Source organism: Rhagoletis pomonella, unplaced genomic scaffold (genome assembly GCF_013731165.1).
Source record: "Rhagoletis pomonella isolate Grant_MI unplaced genomic scaffold, Rhpom_1.0 Rhpom_scaffold_03404, whole genome shotgun sequence".
Taxonomy (NCBI): Eukaryota; Metazoa; Arthropoda; class Insecta; order Diptera; family Tephritidae; genus Rhagoletis; species Rhagoletis pomonella.
This window is the reverse complement of record NW_023461956.1, coordinates 1-21,952: the sequence shown is the minus strand read 5'-3', so window position 1 is coordinate 21,952 and position 21,952 is coordinate 1. Positions and strand designations below refer to the sequence as shown.

General features: G+C 36.4%; 1 protein-coding gene across 1 annotated transcript; it reads right to left on the bottom strand.

Moving 5' to 3' along the window:
* Positions 1–15,199: 15,199 nt before the first annotated feature.
* On the bottom strand, positions 15,200–17,290 carry LOC118754108 (glutactin-like). Its single transcript, XM_036488967.1, has 5 exons — positions 16,799–17,290; positions 16,538–16,738; positions 16,292–16,460; positions 16,044–16,240; positions 15,200–15,980 (listed from the first exon to the last, which is right to left on the bottom strand). The coding sequence occupies exons 1-5, from the start codon at positions 17,234–17,236 to the stop codon at positions 15,396–15,398; spliced, it is 1,590 nt and encodes a 529-aa protein (XP_036344860.1). The 5' UTR covers positions 17,237–17,290; the 3' UTR covers positions 15,200–15,395.
* Positions 17,291–21,952: the final 4,662 nt, after the last annotated feature.

Here is a 21,952-nt window from a genome sequence, read left to right as displayed (position 1 = left end):
TGAAAGTATTTAGTCATCGACTAAATACCTTGGTACTTTAGGGAAAGTATTTTGCATCCCCAAGCAACCTGAGTACTTTGGACCAGAGTATTTAGCGCCTGCTAAATACTTTCGTTTTTTTGTACTTTGGTATCTAGCAGCTCCTAAATACTCAAGTTGTTCTTACTTTAATATCTAATAGCTCGTAAATACCTAAATACCTTTTGCTTGAGTATTTAGCACCACCTAAATACCTAAGTAAATAGTACTTGGGTGTTTAGCAGCTCCTAAATACCTAAGTTCTTTTTACTTGAATATTTAGTCATCTCAAAATACTAAGTATTTTTGTATTTAGTACCCAAAGTGGCACTTTAAGTACAAAAGTATTTAGGTGTGCCCATCACTGGTAGCGCATATTTTTCTTAAGAGCCGCATACTGATTTAAGAAATTTTTTATGGCAGCAAATTTATTGTCCATTTATTGTGCCTAATTTTATATGAATTTTTAGTTTTTCTTGAGAGCCTTTACAAATAAAAAAATTTCGGAATATGTACATATGTACATTACCGTGGGCCGAAAATCCGCTTCTTTAGAATTTTGATTGGTTATAACAAAAATATCGTTCATTATGCTCTAAAAAATATCTGTGTGTGAAAATTGTTGGTCAATATCTTAGGCTTGGCCAAGTCCATCAAAGTTCAAGTACTAAAAAAAATGTTACATTCCTCAGTAATTGTAATTAGGATTCAATTCCTTTAGTTCACTGCAAAGGAATCGATTACTTTTTCAATTCCTTGAAGTAATTTCAAATGGAATTGTTTTTTCTTTAATTCCATTACAAGGAATTTCATATTGTAATTGGAATAAATTACGTGCTAGTAATGTAATTTCGTTTATTTCAATTCCTTTGAAAGGAATTGAAAATGTAATTGATTTTTTTTCCAATTCCATTCCTCAAAGTAATTTAAAAAGTAATCGAAAAATTTATAAAAAAAAAAATTTTTTACTGTTGAATTGCAATAGCTTTGTTAAATTTCCTGCTAGTATTACATACAAAAAATTATTGCACTTTCACTTAACCCTTGCAAAGTTGTTTATTTATCCATCGATTTTCATCGGTAGTAGTGTTTTAACCCGCAAAACAAGCAGAGTTTGGCTAGTCTATACTAATATATATTTTGAAAGGCGTTTTTTTCTGTTCGCAAAGCTCGAGAAAGGCCGTACCGATTTTTCTGAAATTTCGGAATCTACTGCAGACTTTCCAAAGATGGGTATAGCTAAAAAAAGTTTCGATATAGAAAGGGGCCGTGGCACCTCCCATACAAACCGAATTATTCAAACTGCATATATTTGTGGTAGAGGACTAGAACTGGGTATGGTGATATCTATATAAATACTCATGGAGAAAAATTTGCATGGTTGGAGAATGGCGTGTGGCACCTCCCATATAAACCGAACTTTTCATATTGCATATTTCTGGAAGTGTTCATGGTAGACTGTAAGCCTTTTTAAAACTCTTTAGTTTGACACCCACATGCCAACATTGCATTTACTTTATCAATTTAACTGAGTTACAATTTCCAAATAGGTGGCAGCCCCCTCAAAAATATTTCCAACAGTTATCTTTCTCAAACCTTTTTAATTTGATACCCATATTGTAATATTTTATTTATTTTATCAATGTAATTTAGTTAAATTTTCAAACAGATGGCAACCCTCCTCAAACATATTTTCGGCAGTAAGCCTTCTTAAAACTCTTTAGTTTGACACCCACATGGCAATATTTCATTTTTTTTAACAATTTGACTGAGTTTAAATTTTCAAATACGAGGCTCGTCGAAAAAACTTCCAACAGTTATCTTTCATAAACCTCTTTAACTTAATACCCATATTGTAATAATTCATTGATTTTAAATTAATTAAATTTTAAAATAGGTGGCAACCCACCAAATTTTTGCGATATCATTGGTTCTGGTATTATACCGAATAATAAAAAAAATATTATTCAAATCGGTTCAGCCGTTCTCGGGTTTTGATGACCGTGACATACGAACACAACATTTTTATATATATATAGATATACATAGAAGATGGCCAATGTGTGCTTTCGATTTTAATCTTTGACCACAACAAAAATTCCACATTGTATATTCGTGAATGAACTTTAAGTTTCTCGATTACTTTTACAATTCCTTTGAGTAATTGGAAAAACTAAAGTACTCTTGCAATTCCAGGTAATGGAATTGAAAAAAAATCAATTACATTTTCAATTCCTTTCAAATGAATTGGAAAAAAAATTACATTACTAGCACGTAATATATTCCAATTACAATATGAAATTCCTTGTAATGGAATTAAAGAAAAATCCAATTACATTTGAAATTACTTCAAGGAATTGAAAAAGTAATCGATTCCTTTGCTGTGGACTGAAGGAATTGATTCCTAATTACAATTCCTTGTAATCTGTAATTGGGAGTAATTTAATTCCTAAAGGAATCATTACGACCCAGCTCTGTGTATTATGTATTATGGAACGAATTTCCGTCATCCCTTGTCAAATTTGGTTTGGAGACAAACCGGTTTCGGCGTTGTGCCATCTTCAGTGTCATTTTTCGTTCGAATATACATCGTTCCATAATACATCATACACCCACCCTGTCGGAAACAACAACAACCAAAAAGGAAACTAATGTATTACTTAATTTATTTATTAATTTTTTTTTTGGTCATATTAAACTTTGATGGACTTGGGCTAGCCTAAGATATTGACCAAAAATTGGCATATGTCACACAGATTGCTTTTAGAGCATAGTGAACAAGATTTTTCCTATTACCAATCAAAATTCTAAAAATACTTATTTTCGGCCCACGCTAATGTATGTACATACATACGCAGCCATATACATAACTTGATTTCAAGAGAAACGAATTTTCATTGATATCTTTTTTTTTTTGATAACACTGTGCGACAGCTCAAATCGGTATTGAGCAAAACCAAATGCAAATGATAGTTTTTGAATTTCATTGAGTTTTTTTAAATAAATACTAAAATTAGAGGTGTATGTATCAGGGTTGTTGCGAATATTCGCATTCGCATTCGCAACCGCGGAGCTTCCGCATTAATTTTAATGCGGATCTCTTGCGAATGCGAATATTGAAGGAACCGATTATAACAGTTTTTTTACCAGTTAAACTAAGCCAAATATTTTTTATTCCCAATTAAAAGTCTTTTCCGGATAATAAACAAACCGCTTATCCAAATTAAACAAGTTTGGTACCAAATGAATTTCTTTAGTATTAAATGATAAAAAAAATACAAATAGAGGTGGTAACCTTCTTTCGTTATTTCTGCTTAAAAGCAATTTCAGTCGCAGAAGAAAGGATTAAAAATGAATTGCAAAAACTAAAATCGAAAAACGCTGTTGACGTTACAGGTTCTCCAAATTCAGAAACAACCAAAAGAATGAGAATGAAGAATTCTTTGGAAAACAACGGTGTTTAAACAACGATCTTGCCAAGGCGCATCCATACAAGGTGGTGTTGATTGCATATAAGTAAAAGTCCCGTGTATTTTTTTATTGCTTTTTGGTACAGGAGGATGTCAAAACGAAAGGGAATAGGAGATAATTTTCATCATTTTCTTTTTTTAACATCCTAAAGTTGCGCCGCTTCGTCTTGGATGACATTCTCCTGTACTAGTGTAGAGACAAAAATATCCAACCTGCTGATCAATCAACACCACCTTGTATTGATGCGCCTTGGATCTTGCCATGATACAAGATTTTGAGGATGGAAGTCAGGATATTTGCAGCCCGGTGCAATTCTCAATGAAGAATTATTGCACCGCAATAAAAAAAATAGATATAACTGAAAGACCTCTCAACTGGTGCAGCGTCAATCGAAAAGAATTTACAATTTTGTCAAGTTTCAAGTTTTTCAAGTTTGTCGCCTCCATCCAGTAGTTATTTAGTGGCGCAGGTTTGAGTTACGACCCTTTAAAAACTTTTTATTGAATACACTGTTCCAATTTTTTAATTCAAATACTAAAAAATACATTATTAAAAATTACTAACCTTTCCATTTTTATTTAACTAAATCATCTAATTTACTTACCTAAATTATTTTTTAACAAGTAAAAAAGTCTAAGTTCGGGCGGTAGCAGTGGTGGTAAGCAGTGGTGGTTTTACGCCTATTTCAAACATCTTCGATGAGTTAAACTTATATAGATATATGTGGGCGGCCCCACGCCCATTTTCCAAAATTCCATAATAATGTTAATTCTTTTCAAGGGATTGTTGTTAGTATCAATTTTAAGTAAAATTGGCTTCCTTAAATTTCGAAATATCAAAGTTTGAAACCTTTCTGAAATTTACCGTTATATAAAAGTGGGCGTAATTTTAGTCAGATTTCAAAACTGTCAACGTTTTGCCTTTATGTGGCAACCACAATAACACTGTGGAACAAATTCAGGCTAGCAAAAGTTAGGTCGATTCTGAGAGTGAGGGGTGAAAATAGAGGTTATTCCAATACCCCATATATCATATACGTACACGCATATTTTTAAACAAACCTTCTTGCAGAGAACTTATTTAATTTGCAAAAGCCGGAAAAAACATTTGCTTGTAAATAAATTCCAAATTTGAATTTTATTTTGTTCTGAAAAATTATCAAAATTAAATTGGGCGAAATTAAAAAGCAAAGCCAAATTAAAGTAAAAAATCAACATTGAACTGCGTCAAAATGAAATTAAGGGAGCACGAATTTGGATGTGAAGCAAAACTGTCTGGGACAATACCTGCAATTACACTGTGGAACAAATTCAGGTTAGCAAAAGTTAGGTCGATTCTGAGAGTTAGGGGTGAAAATAGAGGCTAAATTAGAAGACCCATATCGCGGCGTTTGTTTATGTTAGTTCGAATTTTTTTTTAATCGACCTTCGAACTTTGCAGTCAAATGCCGATTTTCAGCACATTGTTTATATGGTTTTTTGGCTATAACTCGTCGACTAATTGATATTTTTTCAATCTGTTAAAGCCAAATTATTGCTAGGGACCTGTACAACAATTAAAATTTTTAAAAAAAGTTGATTTAGAAAATTTTTGTAGTACTTTGAAGCAAAACGGTGGACATTTTTTTCATGCTTTTTGAACATATTTTCCACAAAACTAAGTCGTTTTTGCTTTCTGTTTGATCTATAATATGCTTCTCAGTTTCTTCAATAAATTTTATTTGAAAAGAAAACAATCATAATACAAAACTCGCGTTTTCCAGCTTAATATTAATTTACTTCTCATTTCTTATGTACACATTTTTTCAGTGTTGGTTTTGAAGAAACATTGAAAAAGAAATTATAAAAATATGGAAAAAAATATAATTTTGAAATGTTAGTTACGAAAAGTTTTAAGTAAAAAAATTAAATATATTAAATTAATGATTTGGCCAGTTGCCGTTTAGCAGGCGGTTGTGGATCAACATCACTGCTCTCTCTAATATCTTGGTTATCGTCATCATCATCAGAAAGGTCGATAATTTCGTCCAACAGATATTCTGGAATTTCATCTTTGTCTTTCCCTTCTTCCTCTTATTCTTCGTCCTCCTCTTCTTCAAAGGCGTTTTTATACCACCAACAAATTTCAGCGAGTATTGCATCTGGAGATTTCTTTCCTCTGTACCTGAAACGAAAATAGTTTTCAATCGTTAACATGTTTAAATTGTCCACTCTGACAAAGATATTAGAAAAATTTAGGAATTCAAAATATGTACATTCTATAGTTACCTTATTTCAAAGGGAAGCGCAGTTTGGTGATAACGTTCGCCTTGCTCATCAGATTCAGTTGGCAACTATTGAGCGAGTTGATCAAGATGCTGTTGCAAGAGATGAATTTTGTACGACATATTAACCCCAATTTCATCGAAAGCTGCCAACAGGTTTGCAACAGATTGCCTGTAGTTGTCCTTGCGTTCTTTACCCAAAAGTCCTTTAATGACTGCTTTCAATGCGAGCCATGCATTTAATTCTCGGTCTGTCAGAACTTGGTCAAAATCTTGACGACTCATTAGTTTCCGTATGTCGGGACCGTTAACATCCCCTTCCTGAATTTTGGCGTTACTTAGTCTTGGGAAAATGTCTTTTAAGCGGTTGAATACTGCTGGTCTTTTTGCGATACATTTCACGGCAACAAAATTTTCATTTCAGGAACAAGACTTTCGTGTAGCCTTTGTCTTTAGGCCATTTCGGTCCAATGCGACTATTCCAGTTATGCTGTTTATACTGGTTTCTTCCTTTATTACATTCTCCGTATCGTGAACCCCAATCGCACAAAAAACACGGATATTTTGAACGGCCAGATGCTGTTAAGCCTGTAATCAATGAAACTATTTTAAGGTCGCAGCAAATGCGCCACTGGTGTTCGTTATATTTGACTACTTCCAGAGGGCCCTATTGCGAGTGTCGACTGGCAGTAGAATAGAAATTTGTCGATCGAGTCGATCATCTTTTATTTTGCTATTGTGTAACTTGATCGATAAAAATTTGTGCTATTGTGAATGGTTGACTGAATTGTAAACAGCTGTTTGTTTGTTTACATTTGTTTCTTTAGTGGTTCATTTACATCATTTTTAAAGTAATTGCTTTTATTACAAAATTTAAAAATTGGACTTAGTTGAAATATGGTTTAGTGATGAAGGAAGTTGATGTGGAAGCTAATAGATTAGTAGAGTTGGCTAAAGCAAGGAGGGAATTGCGAGATTCGTCGGATCCCTTGGAGTTGGACGATGAAGTGTATGTACATATGTATGTGAATTTTATGAGTAGAAGTTGCATTCCCGATGCTTCACGTTTTTAGGTTTTACAGGATTTGCAGGAAAAGCTGTTTTCCTCATTAATAAACTTTATGGAAGTTTAAGAAATACGATGCGGTTTAGTTATTTGTACAATGATGTTGGGTATTTGTGTCCAAACGCGTGACCCGATTTTAAAAACTTTAACATACACGTGTAGTGAAAGAATCAAACTTTGATTTAAAATAAAGATTTCAAATTTCCGAGCACTAGTTAATTAATAAATTATGCAGTTTTTTTTAACCCTAGAACACACACCCAGAAAATACCACGTAAACACACACCCGGGATACGTTTGTACCCGGGACCTTATTTTGCGGTTTTTTTAATGCTTATTCAACCGATTTCTATGATTTTTTTTTTAATGTATATTTTAATATATAACAAGTATTTTGTCTTTTGTTTCATTCGAATATTCCTACTGGTTCCAGCGATATGGGCAAATAAAGTCAGGACATGCAACAGTGGATTTTTGTTTTTGTTGTTGTCCTGATAAATGCAAAACAAAATAATATAATTTATAATAATATACTTGTAGAGTAACAACGAATACACATTTTGGTTTTTATTTCATTGAAATATTCTACCTGGTTCAAAAGATATGTGCAAAAAGGTCGCGCAAGGTATGGGTACGTAGGTAGCAAATACACTGGTATAACTGGTTTTTGTATTTTATATGCAGCTGCAAGGGTTGTTTTCACAGAGGTGTTGTTATAAATGCTGCCTGTTGATATTTTCATTATTGTTTTGGTGCTCAAAAGTGTAAGAAGTGAAAATATAAGTGAAAATAAATATAACTGAAACTATAAATAACTGGATACGAAATGACTTCAAGAAGAAACGAATATTTATCAAGTGCAGCATATAGAAGGTAAAAAATGTAAAATAAGCAACAATGTAAACATATACAAATTTTTTTTATTATGCAGGCTAACTGAGGAACGGCGAGAATCATATATACAATCTTTATTTGATGAAATTTGTGACGATGACGCTCCCTATGACTTTGACTCAGAAGATGAAGAAGAAATTCAAATCAATGACATTGAAATTGCTGATGACGATGCTGAAGTTTCGCAAAGTGCCGCAGAAGTATTACCTGATTATGCGGACTATGAGGATGATGAAGAAGACGATGAAGAAGTAGAAGAAAATAATGAATTACCTGCTAGTGCCGAAAAATTTGTTGCACGTGATGGTACTGAGTGGATGAAAGAACCAAATGTAAGTCGTCAGGTACTCAGACAAAATATTATAAGAGAACGTTCTGGACCAGCTAGATGCACTGAAATGTTGTCAAATAAGTTAGCAAAAGAAACTTATAATGCTTACAACAATGCGCATCCAAACACAACTCCTAAGTCATGGACGCCTGTGTCAATAACAGAGCTGTATGCATTTTTTGGCATACTTATTATGACTGGTGCGAACCATAGCAATGGAGAACATGTTCGAGATTTATGGAGCGTCAAAAACTATCCTTTATATCGCGCCACAATGGGAGTCAACCGTTTCTGTTCGATATTGCGGTTCCTAAGATTTGACGATAAAAACACTCGTGCAACACGCTTACTAACTGATAAAGCAGCACCGATCAGTGAGTTGTGGACGATGATGAACAATAATCTTGCTGCACATTACAAGCCCAGCTCATGCTTGACGATTGATGAACAATTATTTCCTTACCGTGGACGCACACGGTTTACGCAGTACATACCGTCAAAACCTGCTAAATATGGTATCAAGGTTTGGTGGATTTGCGATGCCACAAATGCATATCCACTGCATGGACAAATATATACTGGCCAAGCAGAAACTGGTAGGGAAACGAACCAAGGCGAACGAGTGGTGAAGGATTTGTCTGCCAAATACCAAGGAAGTGGCCGAAACATTACAATGGACAATTTGTTTACGACCTTGCCAGTTGCAGAACTGCTTCTCACCTGGAAACTCACGATCGTTGGAACTTTGCGCAAAAACAAATCATATATTCCTCAAGAAATGAAGCAGAACAAAAACAGGACAATTTGTTCAACGACATTTGGCTTCAAAAATAATGTGACAATGTGCTCTTATGTTCCCAAAAAAAATAAAGCAGTAATTTTGCTTTCGACCATGCATAATGATGCTGAAATAGCTGACAGTGGGAAACCTGAAATAATTGAATATTATAATCGTACCAAAGGTGGTGTTGATCGAATGGACCAAATGTTTGCGGAATATCCAACACAAAGACAAACAAAACGATGGCCACTAGCGATGTTCTTCAACATGTTGGACATTACAGCTCTTGCAACCTACATTGTCTACGATTTGAATAACCCTATGTTGCCTTGGAGAACAAACAACAAGCGTAAGCAGATCCTGCGCAGCTTGGCTGAAGCATTGTGTATGCCCATTATTGAAGCCAGAGCCATAAATCGTCAAGTGACGCGAAATTTTTCGACTAAAATTGCTATTGAAGCATATTTCAACCGACCGGTGGAATCAATGGTGTCAACAGCAGCATCAACATCTGCCGCAGCGCGCACGCCAAAACCTGTGTCCGGATCTTGCTATTTATGTTACGCACAAGAGGAAAAACGCCGTAGAAAAACCAGAAAGCTGTGCGACAAATGTAAGAAGCCAATGTGTCTTGAACATTCGGTCACATCAACAAATTGCTCTATTTGCCATGATTTTCCTTAGATATAAGATGCATTTTTATAATTTTTATAATAAAAGTCAATAATATAATGTGTGAAATGAATATTTTTAATTTTTCAAATAAAAAAATAATATAAAAAATGTTTTTTTTTATTATTATGAGGATTTTTACTATTGGGGTACAAACGTATCCCGGGTGTGTGTTTACGTATATAATGTGTTTGGAAGGCTGTAGCTCCTGAACCAATGGTCCGATCTGGTTCAAATTTTGAATTTGAACTCAAAACTAAATAATCTTCCTAGATAGCGGTATAGAGGTATAGCGGTTCAAAAGTTACAACACTTCAAAGTTGAAAGTGGATACATTTGTACCCGGGTGTGTGTTCTAGGGTTAACTTTGCTGTTGATTCTGCGCAAAAACACTGTGAATGGCGTAGCTGGAGTTATATGCACAAGAAGTATTGTATATCTTTTACAATAGAAGCGGAGCTTCCTCCCCTACTCTTTCCGCAAATTCCTTTGCATATGTCCTCACTCCCCTGCATCAGCACAACCAACCGCGCAACTTGCCTTTTGTTGCTAACAATTTTTGACCTGTAATTCAGACACATACATACATATGTATATTTCACAATTTTTTACAACTTCTAGTTCAATTGACTTACTTTTTATGCATTATAGTACCACTTTCTTACGTAAATTTTATAAACGCAAACTCCAACGACTGAAAAACAGCAATAGAAGGATGAGCGATTAAAAAGTATTCACAGTCGCTAATTGAGCGACTAAGCGACACTCGCAATAGCATCGTTAATCGATAATCGCTTAATAGTCGTTTATCTACTGCCAGTCGACATTCGCAATAGGGGTGAGAATGTGTTTCAAATTATCGAAATTTTCACTAGTGTCAGTGCTATACGCAATTGGAACAGAAGGCATTCTATTCGTCTTGTGCAAAAGCACAACTTTTAAGCTGATTAGTGAACTATCAATGAATAAACGCCAATCATCTTTTTTATAGGTTAACCCTATCTTCTCCATTAACTTTTCGATATCGTTGCAATAAGCGAAATTTTTTGCATCATTCACATTGAAGAACTTTTCTAACTATTTTTTGGCGTTTTCGATATACTGTTACTTTGGTACCTTTCGCCAGCAAATTATTTCCTTTCAAAAATGAAGCCAGTTGTTCTGATTTTTTCTGAGTCAAACAAAAAATTACAACAATTGCTTTGGTGTTACTAGGATTGGGTCCTTTGATGTTTCATAGGATGTACCTTCACCATGGTCGTATTCTGAGAAGAAATGCATGGATATAGCAGCGGCGGTTGTAGTACTGATATCTGTTTGAAGATCAATACTTCGGTATGTTGGTACTGGAACGAATTCTGAGTGCGGTAATGGTAATTGGACACTTGGCACTGCTTCTTCTTCTTCTTTTTTGGCGCTGTAACCGCCTAAGCGATTTTGGCCGAGTTCAGCAAAGCGCGCCAGTCGTTTCTGCTCTGTGCCAACTGACGCCAATTGGAAACGCCAAGTGAAGCCAAGTCCTTCTCCACCTGATCTTTCCATCACAGTGGGGGGCCTCCCTCTTCCTCTGTTACCACCAGCGGGTTCCGAGCTGAATACTTTCAGAGCTGGAGCGTCGGTGTCCATTCGAACGACATGACCAAGCCAGCGGAGCCGCTGTATTTTAATTCGCTGCACTATGTCCATATCGTTGTAAAGCTCATACAGCTCATCGTTCCATCGTCTGCGGTACTCGCCGTCGCCAACGCGTAAAGGCCCGTAAATCTTCCGCAAAATCTGTCTCTCAAACACTCCAAGAGCCGCCTCATCGGATGTTGTCATTGTCCATGCTTCTGCGCCATATACCAGCACGGGCATGATGAGTGACTTATAGAGCGCGGTTTTCGTACGTCGAGAGAGGACTTTACTCCTGAACTGCCTACTCAGTCCAAAGTAGCACTTGTTGGCAAGAGTGATTCTACACGTTGGATTTCAATGCTGACATTATTATCGGTGTTAATGCTAGTTCCCAAGTAAACGAAATTCTCTACTTTCTCGAAATTGTAACTGTCAACAGTGACGTGGGTGCCAAGGCGCGAATGTGCTGACTGTTTGTTTGATGACAGGAGATACTTCGTCTTGTCCTCGTTTACCACCAGACCCATTCGCTTTGCTTCCCTCTCCAACTTGGAAAAGGCAGAACAGACTTCGCGGTTTTTGTTAGCGATGATGTCGATGTCATCGGCATAAGCCAGCAATTGCACGCTCTTATAGTAAATTGTTCCTGAGCGGTTCAGTTCTGTAGCTCTTATTATCTTCTCTAACATCAGATGGCAGGCTGTCAGCTCCAGCGGCTTTGTTGTTTTTCAGCCGCGTTATTGCTATACGTACCTCGTCATAGTCAGGCGGTGGAACGTCGACTCCGTCATCATCGACTGCGGGCTCGGGTTCTTCTTCTCCACAACTTTCCGTGCTGCTACCATTTAGTAGGGCGGAAAAGTGTTGCCTCCATTATTTAAGTACGCTCTGGACATCAGTTACTAGGTCGTCATTATTGTTCTTACAGGAGTGCGCCCTCGCCTAACTCTCTGGTAAAATTTTCCTGTCGGCCAGCATTTCAAGCTCTTCGCACTCACGTATTTCGGCCTCTCTCTTCTTGTTGCGGCAAATACGTCTCGCTTCCCTCTTAGGATCCCTATAGCGGTCCCACATAGCGCGCGTTGCGCCCGATCGCAGCGTGGCCCTGTAGGCGGCATCTTTTTTCTCTGCAGCTTCCTGACAATCCTCATCGTACCAGTTATTCTTTCGGGCTCGCTGAAATCCGACTACTTCTTCGGCGGCGGTACTTAATGAGCGGGAAATGTGGTTCCACTGCTCGCATATGTCGGTTTGTTGAAGAGTGCTCTCTGAGAGCAGGTGTAAGAGTCGAGTAGCGAAAGCGCTGGCTGTCTGTTGTGATTGCAGCTTTTCGACGTTAAGCTTTCCTTGCATATTTGGGCGCACATTTTTTGCTGCACAGAGGTGGGTGCGTATCTTGGCTGCAACAGGATAGTGGTCCGAGTCGATGTTTGGGCCTCGGAGTGTGCGTACGTCTAAAACACTGGAAGCGTGCCTTCCGTCTATCACCACATGATCGATTTGGTTTCTCGTTTTTCGATCCGGAGACAGCCACGTAGCTTGATGGATCTTTTTATGCTTGAACCTAGTACTGCATGCTACCATGTTTCGGGCCCCGGCGAAGTCGATCAGCCTCAATCCGTTGTCGGACGTTTCGTCGTGGAGGCTGAATTTTCCGACGGTGGTTCCAAAGATCCCTTCCTTGCCCACCCTGGCATTGAAGTCGGCAAGCACGATTTTGATATCATGACGGGGGCAGCGCTCGTACGTGCGCTCCAAGCGCTCATAGAAGAGATCCTTGGATGCCTCATCCTTATCTTCCGTCGGGGCATGGGCGCAGATGAGCGAGATGTTGAAGAATCTCGCTTGAATGCGGATTGTGGCTAGACGCTCGTCCACCGGGGTGAACGACAGTACTCGGCGACGGAGTCTCTCTCCCACCACAAATCCAACACCGAATTTGCGCTCCTTTACATGGCAGCTGCAGTAGACGTCGCAAGGCTCCAGACATTGTTTGCCTTGCCCAGTCCAACGCATTTCTTGGATGGCGGTGATGTCAGCTTTTGTCCTTACGAGGACATCAACCAGCCGGGTAGAGGCACCTTCCCCATTAAGGGTCCGGACATTCCAGGTGCATGCCCTCAAATCGTAGTCCTTTAAACGTTTGCCGTGGTCGTCATCATAAGGGGGGGTCTCATCCGAGGCTTTGCCTTGCTTCTTCACTGGAAGTGGTTTTTACGTGGCGGGTCCCAAGCCCAGCGCACAACCCATTGCTGGGACGGGGGTGGTTTCGCAACCAAATACACGTTTATATAGCGAGCCGCTTGCTCCAAGCAGACACCCGCTTGCAGCCGCACCTACTGGTGAACAGACGCTGCAGACTTCAGTGAGCCCTTAAACCGAATAAGTCAGAGTGGCCCCACCGAAGCTCCCTCTCTTTCTGCCGTGACCCAAGACTCCAATCGGATTGGTTACCGCATCTCGCACATGGGTTGCTCACGTTGCCCAGACTGCGCGAACGAGGACGCAAGAGTCGGGATTGAGTATAGCCATGCAACTGTAACTGCATACCCAGCGCAACGACTATACCCCATTGCACTCCACTTGGCACTGCTAAATAAGTTTTATTCTTTGCTTTCCTTCTATTCAAAGTTTTATGGTAGTTGATACATCCATAGCAATTTTCTTGTTGATTCGGGCTGTTGTCTAACCACATCATTGGTATACCAAAAGGCATAGCCTTCTTCTTTTCACTTTTCCATTGCATAACACTTGAATAGCAATTACAGCAAACTTTTTTAGGGGCATAGTTTACGTCAGTGATAAACTCTTGCGAGAAATATTGTTTATAGGCTTCCAAAAAACAATCACTCGCATTGCCACATTTTTCATCGCTTGCTATGAAACGTCCACAAACATTACAAAAATTGTCCATTTTAAATTTGGGTCCGACATTTTTAATACAATATATATTATACAATGTTGTTTTTGTTATTTTTATGAAACCGATGCACTTAACTTAAATCACTCACAAAATGAAATAAGTTCCAAAAAAATTAATAGCGAATTTTATCACGACCGAGCGAAAATTAAAAGACATCAGCTTCGGCTGAGTTTCGAGTCTTAACTGAATCTTTATTTTTGATATTAGTTCGCTTGTACGAAATAAATAAAAATCGCTGCCTGTGCGGTGGTTGGAAACAAAAAAGAGGAAAAAGAGGAAGAAGGGGAAAAAATTTATTGCATTTGACTGCAAAGTTCGAAGGTCGATTAAAAAAAAATTCGAACTAACATAAACAAACGCCGCGATACGGGTCTTCTAATTTAGCCTCTATTTTCACCCCTCACTCTCATAATCGACCTAACTTTTGCTAACCTGAATTTGTTCCACAGTGTAATTACAGTTATTGTCTTCCCAGAGAGCGCATATTCCGATCTGCCTTATTTAAAAAATATCATTGTTGCCCACACTAAAACGTTTACTGCTGGAAATATCCCTTTTTCCTTACCCCATATACCATATATGTTCACGTATTTTTTTCAACAAACCGTCTTACAGAGAACTTGTTCAATTTGCAAAAGCCGGAAAAAAACATTTGCTTGTAAATAAATTCAAAATTTGCATGGCTCACTTAATTTCAAACGTTTTTTCTTTTGTTTAGAAAAATTATAAAAATTAAATTGAGCGAAAACAAAAAGCAAAGCGAAATAAAAGCAAAAGAATCAACAATTTCAAGAATTCAAATTTCAAGGATAAAATTTTAAAATGACATTTTAAATATTTATCAGCCATTCTGCGCCAGAAACTTGAATATGGTTAAATTCTACAGGATTTCCTCATTAATTTTATATCCATACTTCTCTAAACACATTTCCTCGAATTTTTTAAATCATTTTTGAATTACTGAGAGTGAAAAACTAAAAACGCAATTTTACTATATTTGGCCCGTGGTTTCGCGAATATATTGATATTTATGTTTAAAATTTACATTCGCGCGGTGTTATATGTACAATGAGCTAGACATTTTTAAAAAATATTAATTATTAAATAAAAAAGAAATATAGCCAATACTGGTCAAGAAAAGGAGTTTCTATTATTGCCATCAGTGCAAATTACAAATCCCGAAAATCCCGGGATTACTTGCCAAGAATCCCGTGATTTTCGAGACCTTAAAAAGTCCGGGCTCCCGGGATTGACATTCCTAGTACATGCATACTGACATAAGTACGTAAACAAACATATATGGTCCGCAAAAAAGATTTAAGAATTTAAAATTAAGCTTAGTATTTAACTAAATCAATATCACGAATTAAACACATTTTTTGGCAAAGTATGACGTATTTCCGGGAAAGTATTTCGATTAAGTTTGTTGTGACTATTACGCTTAACTGTGCGTCGTCTCTTAGCACGGTTCCTCCGCAGGTAGTAACTTTCACGGACTAAGCTGTGACCATTTTCTTCGTCTACGAGCGTTGCTGAGAACTCATTGAAGAAATTACCGCTCACCGTTAACGTTTCGCTTATTTTCATGTAAGGACCATACAATGTGGTCATAGGCGGCCAATATCCCGCTCGCAGGTCGCTTAGAGGATTACCGTTAATCACAAATGAAGACCATAAGTCCACCATACGCTTCGCCATCGACACATCGGGCGAGCTTAAGTTGGTGACATGTTGTGGGTAAGGGAAGAGATATAGTGCTTCATCTGTTAATGAGATGCCTGCTTTAAAAGGACTCTGCATGTTAGTCTCTTCGTCCAAGTCACGATACCGATTGAACTCGCCCATGTATTCAAATGAATAGAGAAATGTGTTGTCTGGAACGTGCTTGTTATTCATATTTAGTGCCAGTAGCACGGGAAGTTTATGCATCAAAGTACCACCGACCTTTAAAGAAAAGAAAGTAAACTATTATATTGGGACCAAATTTTTTCCTGATCTATGACTTACATCGATTAAACGTGGTATCAAAGTGCTGAAAGTGCCATTTTCCATCAACTTCCTATTAAAAAAGTCGTGAGTGATGAAACTAGTCAACATCATTGTTTTATCCGTGCCCACAACTTGACGAATAACATGATCTATATAATCGTACGATCCGTAACTATCGTCTGGTATGATGCTTTCGAAGTCATTTTCAACAATTTCTAGAACATTCAATATGATAAAGCGAAGATGAAAATACTCTAATTACTCACCATTCAAAAGTCGTGAACCAACATTCTTTGGGCACCCACCCATTGAGGGGTAAGAAAAGTTCGATTTGAGCATTAAATTATATGGGTGCTCAGGCAACACGCCGCTGGGTCCGCCAATCGTAAACTGAATGCCACCGGTGTGCCCCACACCCAAATCGGATTTTTCAATCTTTAAACCCATAATTGTTAATATTCATACAATAACTGTAGGTAAATATGAAGAGCATATTTCTTTGTGGTACTCACAGCATGGGTCATAAAGGCACTCAGTAGTTCCAGTGCTGACAAATCCATTAAACACTCGTTTAAATCCCGCACTGTTTTCATTTTGCATTCGGCCTTTTCAGCGATATCCTGAGCAAGTTTTCGCGGATTTTCTTCTAGGAAAATGGGCATAAGAGCCGACCCTGAATGGTATATAGCCTGTTGGAAAAGCCCATGCTGGACCTGCAAAAATATTGATTAATCTTAATAAGAATTTTAGAACATTGGGAAGGAGCTACGCACCATTGGTGAAATGGCAAGCAAATGCGTGATTGCTGCACCACCTACTTGACCCGCTAGTGTCACCCGATTCTCATCACCTCCAAAATATTTGATGAAATGTTTAACAAATTGTAATGCCAGATACACGTCCAATACTCCCGCGTTGCCAGGTATGTCTTCAGTTTTTGTTGATAGAAAACCGAATGGACCTAGTCGGTACTGTGGCGCCACTAATATAATATCTTTTTCTAGCAAATAATCAGGCGGTGCCTCAGCATTGCTGCCCTCAAACAAATATTCGCCATGTATGTACACAAGAACTGGATATCGACCTGTGACATCAGGCGTGGTTATAGTCAATGTGAGGCAGTCTTCGATGTCCATCACATCGTCCAACTTCTTTAAAGATTCAATAGAGACAACTGATGGGCAACCGATTTTATCAGCCGAGGCATCCATAACGTCGTCCCATGGTTCTACAGGGCGAGGAGGCTAAATAAATATTCGAAGATAAATTAATATCAGTTAAAATCAAGTCGTATTAATATTTATTAAAATAAAGTGCCGATTTTGTAATTATTTACTTATTAAATTTATACTTTTTTACGTATAGGCATAAATACATATCAGAGTTTTGAAAATTATTATCAATTTTTTTAATGCATAGCATTTAATGTTAATCTAAAAGATTAATGCATTCATTTTTGAAATTTCATGTTAATGAAAATTTCAATACAATTCAATTCCGAAGAAATAATGCTAATGAGTTTTTTTGCATTAACATTAAAATTTTGAAATGAATGCTATTACAATAATTTATTCCATCAAATGTATATCAAGCATTAAGAACCCATTAACTAATTTTATTTTAAATTTGAAATTCTCTTTTGACATTGAGGGTAAAAAATATAGTGGCGGAACATAAGGCTGGTATGTCGTCAATTAGGTAAAAACACATTGTCAAATGGACCTAAAAACGTTTATTGATTGATTTAGATCAGAATCAGTCGTACAAGGGCCGCTTAACTGGCTATCTGTGGCACTGAGTTAGTTCCGCGCACATTGCTTTTATTATTTTCATAACATTTAACAATGTTTACAAGATATTTGCTGCAAATAAAGATAATAGAGTGAAGCTGAAAAAAACTATTAGTAATTATTCGAAGTCCTTCCAAAAAAGGTTATTTATATTTGACTAGAAAAAAATGTAATGGTTTTTAATAATTCAAACAAACAAAACAAAAAGTATAAAAAATTTTAATTCATACAAATTTTTTCATTAGCATTAGTTTGGATAATTTAATGAAATCAACTTTCATCAGCATTATATTTTTCAGAATTTATTTGCATAGCATTTCAAAAATTAATGCAATAATTTTTACATTTACTTTATTGCTTAAGTACCATTAATGCATTAAAAAATTAATGCGTTTTTCACAACATTCATATGTAGGTATTTACATCAGGGGCGAACGCAGATAGGGGTTTTGGGGGTGCGTAACCAGACAAAATATTGCTTATAGATAACTTATACGCCATGGCATATGAACGGGAATTACGTTTTTGACATTTTTCATATGATGTGACCATCAGAATAGGCTGTCCGAAGACATCTCATGTATTTATAATATTACTAATGTGCTGTCAAAAAAACAACAATGTATTTTAAGACCATAAGAAATTGCAGGCAGCCTTGAATCCATTTTCTATATACTTTATATAAAACTCTATCCAAATTTCAAGTCATCTGAAGTTCGTTGAGTAATCGGTTTTTATTGACATATTTAATCGATAAAAATGCATAATTAAGACCGCTGTTCAGCAGCCAGCCCTCCGGATCTCGATTATATATTAACAAGCTAAGCTCACAAAAAATTTCAATCGATCTGAATAATGATAGGTTTTTTGCTCATGAGCACTCCATCTAGATGATCTAGTAACACCACCTTGTATGAATTCGCTAACATAATCCCTATAAGTACTACATATACTAGCATATATATTATTTGTTTTATTTTCGAGCTTTCAAAAGGGTAGTCATAATAGGGCTCAAATTGCATCTTTCAAAATTTTGCATGTTTAATATGATTTAGAGTTTCAACGTGATTGCGGTGTTACTGACCCATATTTTGAGATAAAATTAATTTACATATTTAGGAGAAAAACTGTATTTTCAATGTCGGTGAATCACCAGAAGAAAAAAATTATTACTATAATAAAAAGTGCTACGATCCGAATGCATTCTGTAAAAAATAACGAGCTGTTTATTTTAAACTGAAAACTTCTGCCCCTCCGGCTGCCGAATTCGCACAAGTTGCAGTGATAGCCGAAAAATCCCCTGGCGAGTGTCAAGTACAAAAAAAATTAAGGCGCTCCAGAGCTGAGGACTTTAGTGCACCTGATTCCAGACTAAGAGTTCATTTCCACCAAGCCTTAACTGCAGTTACTGCTTATTGGAAAAAGAAGATTACAACTCGAAGGAGTTAATTGCTCATTTTAAGTACAAGCAATCGAAAACAGGAAAGCAAGAACTAAGAAATAAAATTTGCTGTTCAGCCCTTGTTAACGTTCCTTGAATTTACCTGAGCTATTAACTGCAGTTAAGCTCTTGGTGGAAATAGGCTATAAGTTACCGAGTCCTACAGTTCCCAGTATATAATGATAAGATAGAGAAAATCTTATTGGAATTTTACTAGCATGCATGAATCAGGGACCACAAATAACGATTATCTTTGAAATTTCAACTCAAAAAATCACACTGAAAGAGAAATGCTACGTGCATAAGGAGTAAACCAATATATTTCTTATTACTCGGAATACCTTCAGCAGCACTGATTATTGTTTTTTAATTTTTACTTATAAAAATCAAATTTGTATTTGTATTTCTTTATTAAGTCAATGACACAATACATATGTACGTTCTCACTGACTAGCCATTAACCCTAGAATACTAACGTTCGCCTGTGAGGCGGAACGAATTCGGTTTCCGCGCGATATTTCAGGAACGCTTAATGATCAAAGTAAACGTTCGCGCCAACTCAGCTTAGCGCTGTACGAACGCACATTGTACAGTGGCCTTGCGCGGCTGAGTTCCACGCCCTCTTGCCGCCTGACAGGCGAACGTTAGTAGTAAAGGTAATTTTGTTTGCTGTGCTTATTTCAGTTTTTAACATGTTTGTTGGCTATTTTCTGTTTTGAACTTAATTTTTTTTTAACTTTTCGAGAGGGGTTCCTATGAAGAACAAGTTATAAAATGGTTGGAAGAAATATCGTTGAATGGAACCGATAGTGAGAACAATTTAGAAGAAGATTTCAGTGATTGCGCCTTATGAATAAAAACTAAGCAGTTGCTTTTTCTTAAGATGTCAACCCTTTTGCTTGATTTATTCGAATAACTTTACGTAAAGGATCTGAAATTTTAAGAAAAAAACATTGCTTAGTTTTTATTCATAAGGCCCAATGTGATACAAAAAAGTCGATTTCATTTTTAAGTACAGGTCACAATAGAGAAGATAAACAACTAATTCCTTTTAAGTGTGAAAGTAAATACGAATACCTTTAAGATAATTTATGGATGTTTGAGTGCGTTCGCTTTTAAATGGTTTTTTTTTTTACTTTTTTAAAATTACCCCTTTCAAAAAGATTATAAAATATGTGTTATTTTCAATACGAATTATTTTTATTAATATTAAGAAAATTATTAAATTATTTCATTTTTTACTTTAAAAACATATGAAATATGTTTAAGCCCATTTTTTTAAACAAATTTAAGGTTTTAGAGAGACAGAATTTGTACTTTTTTACAAGCTTTTATTTAACTTCACTTGTATGTATGTATGTATCTTTGTATGTCCTGGAACTTTGCAGTCAATATTTAACAAACTTCCCGATGAGCTACAGCCTTGAAACTTCAATCTTAGCTCAGTACTTGAGGAGAATGCAATATAAAAGATGACTTAATCCGCTACGTGGCGCAGGAGTCGAGATATTTGTAAAACCCGCATTTATAGTCTGATCTGGTTCATATTTGGAACATATATTACTATATGAAAAGAAATAAATCCAAAAAAAAAATTGCCGCTAGGTGGCGAAGGAGTCGAGATATTTGTAAAACCCACATTTATAGTCCGATCTGGTTCATATTTAGAACATATATTATTTGCGTGAAAAGAAATACATCCACAAAAAATTTTGCTGATAGGTGGCGCAGGAGTCGAGATATTTGGAAAAACCGTATTTATGATGCGATTAAGTTCACATTTCGAATGCATATTGCTTACATGAAAAGAAATAACTACACAAAAAATTTTGGCAGCTATGTGGCGCGCGAGTCTATATAATTAAAAAATCGGCATCTGTGCTCCGATTTGGTTTATATTCAGAATATGTGTATTACCTATTTAATTGAAATACATTGAAAATTTTGTTTGTTAAGGTCAAATCTAGAACGTTAGTTGAAAAGTGTAGCTAAAAAGCAGGGTGCCGAAAATTTTCTTCGCATTGAAAGAAATGGACAGAATGAGAAATATACAGACAGTATAATATTAATTGCAAGATTTCAAAAAACTAAAAAGTAGAAAATAAAATTATAGTTAAAAAACTAAAAACACCCTTCTATACAACAAGAACTAAAAAGTATAAAATAATTTATAGATATAGCGATTCCGTTTAAGAAGAATAGGAAGTTCCCTAACTTGATTTAATTTAACTTTTTTAAATTAGCTAAAAATGGGATTAAAGTGATTGGCCCGTAGTCATAATCAAAATAAAGTCCACTGTAAAGTTTGTTGCTATTTTTTACAGATATCGCATTGAAAATTATGTCAATATGCTGCTTAATTTTTGCGTATGCGTATGCGCATGCGTGAGTAGACAAGGGGCGGCTGCATTGAACTTTTAACGCCACTGTGGAGTGGGTAATGAAAATATAGAGAGGAAGATACAGCAAGGGCAGAAACAAAGACAAGGGCAACGACAAAACCACATACACTCACAACCTATATTGAAGGATCGAGCCAATGATAAAGATGAAGAACAAGACAAAGTTAAAGATACATAAAAAGACAAGGATAAAGATGATGATGAAGATGAAGTTGGGGATGAAGATGAAGATGCAGTTGGGGATGACGATGAAGATGAAGATGAAGATGAAGATGAAGATGAAGATGAAGATGA

Excerpts from the sequence above, each read along its gene's own strand:
- LOC118754108 (XM_036488967.1), bottom strand. The coding sequence starts at position 17,236 with ATGGATGCCTCGGCTGATAAAATCGGTTGCCCATCAGTTGTCTCTATT. Across the intron at positions 16,739-16,798 it reads TGCTTGCCATTTCACCAATG|GTCCAGCATGGGCTTTTCCA; the intron begins GTGCGTAGCTCC and ends ATATTTTTGCAG. Across the intron at positions 16,241-16,291 it reads TGGTTCACGACTTTTGAATG|AAATTGTTGAAAATGACTTC; the intron begins GTGAGTAATTAG and ends TGAATGTTCTAG.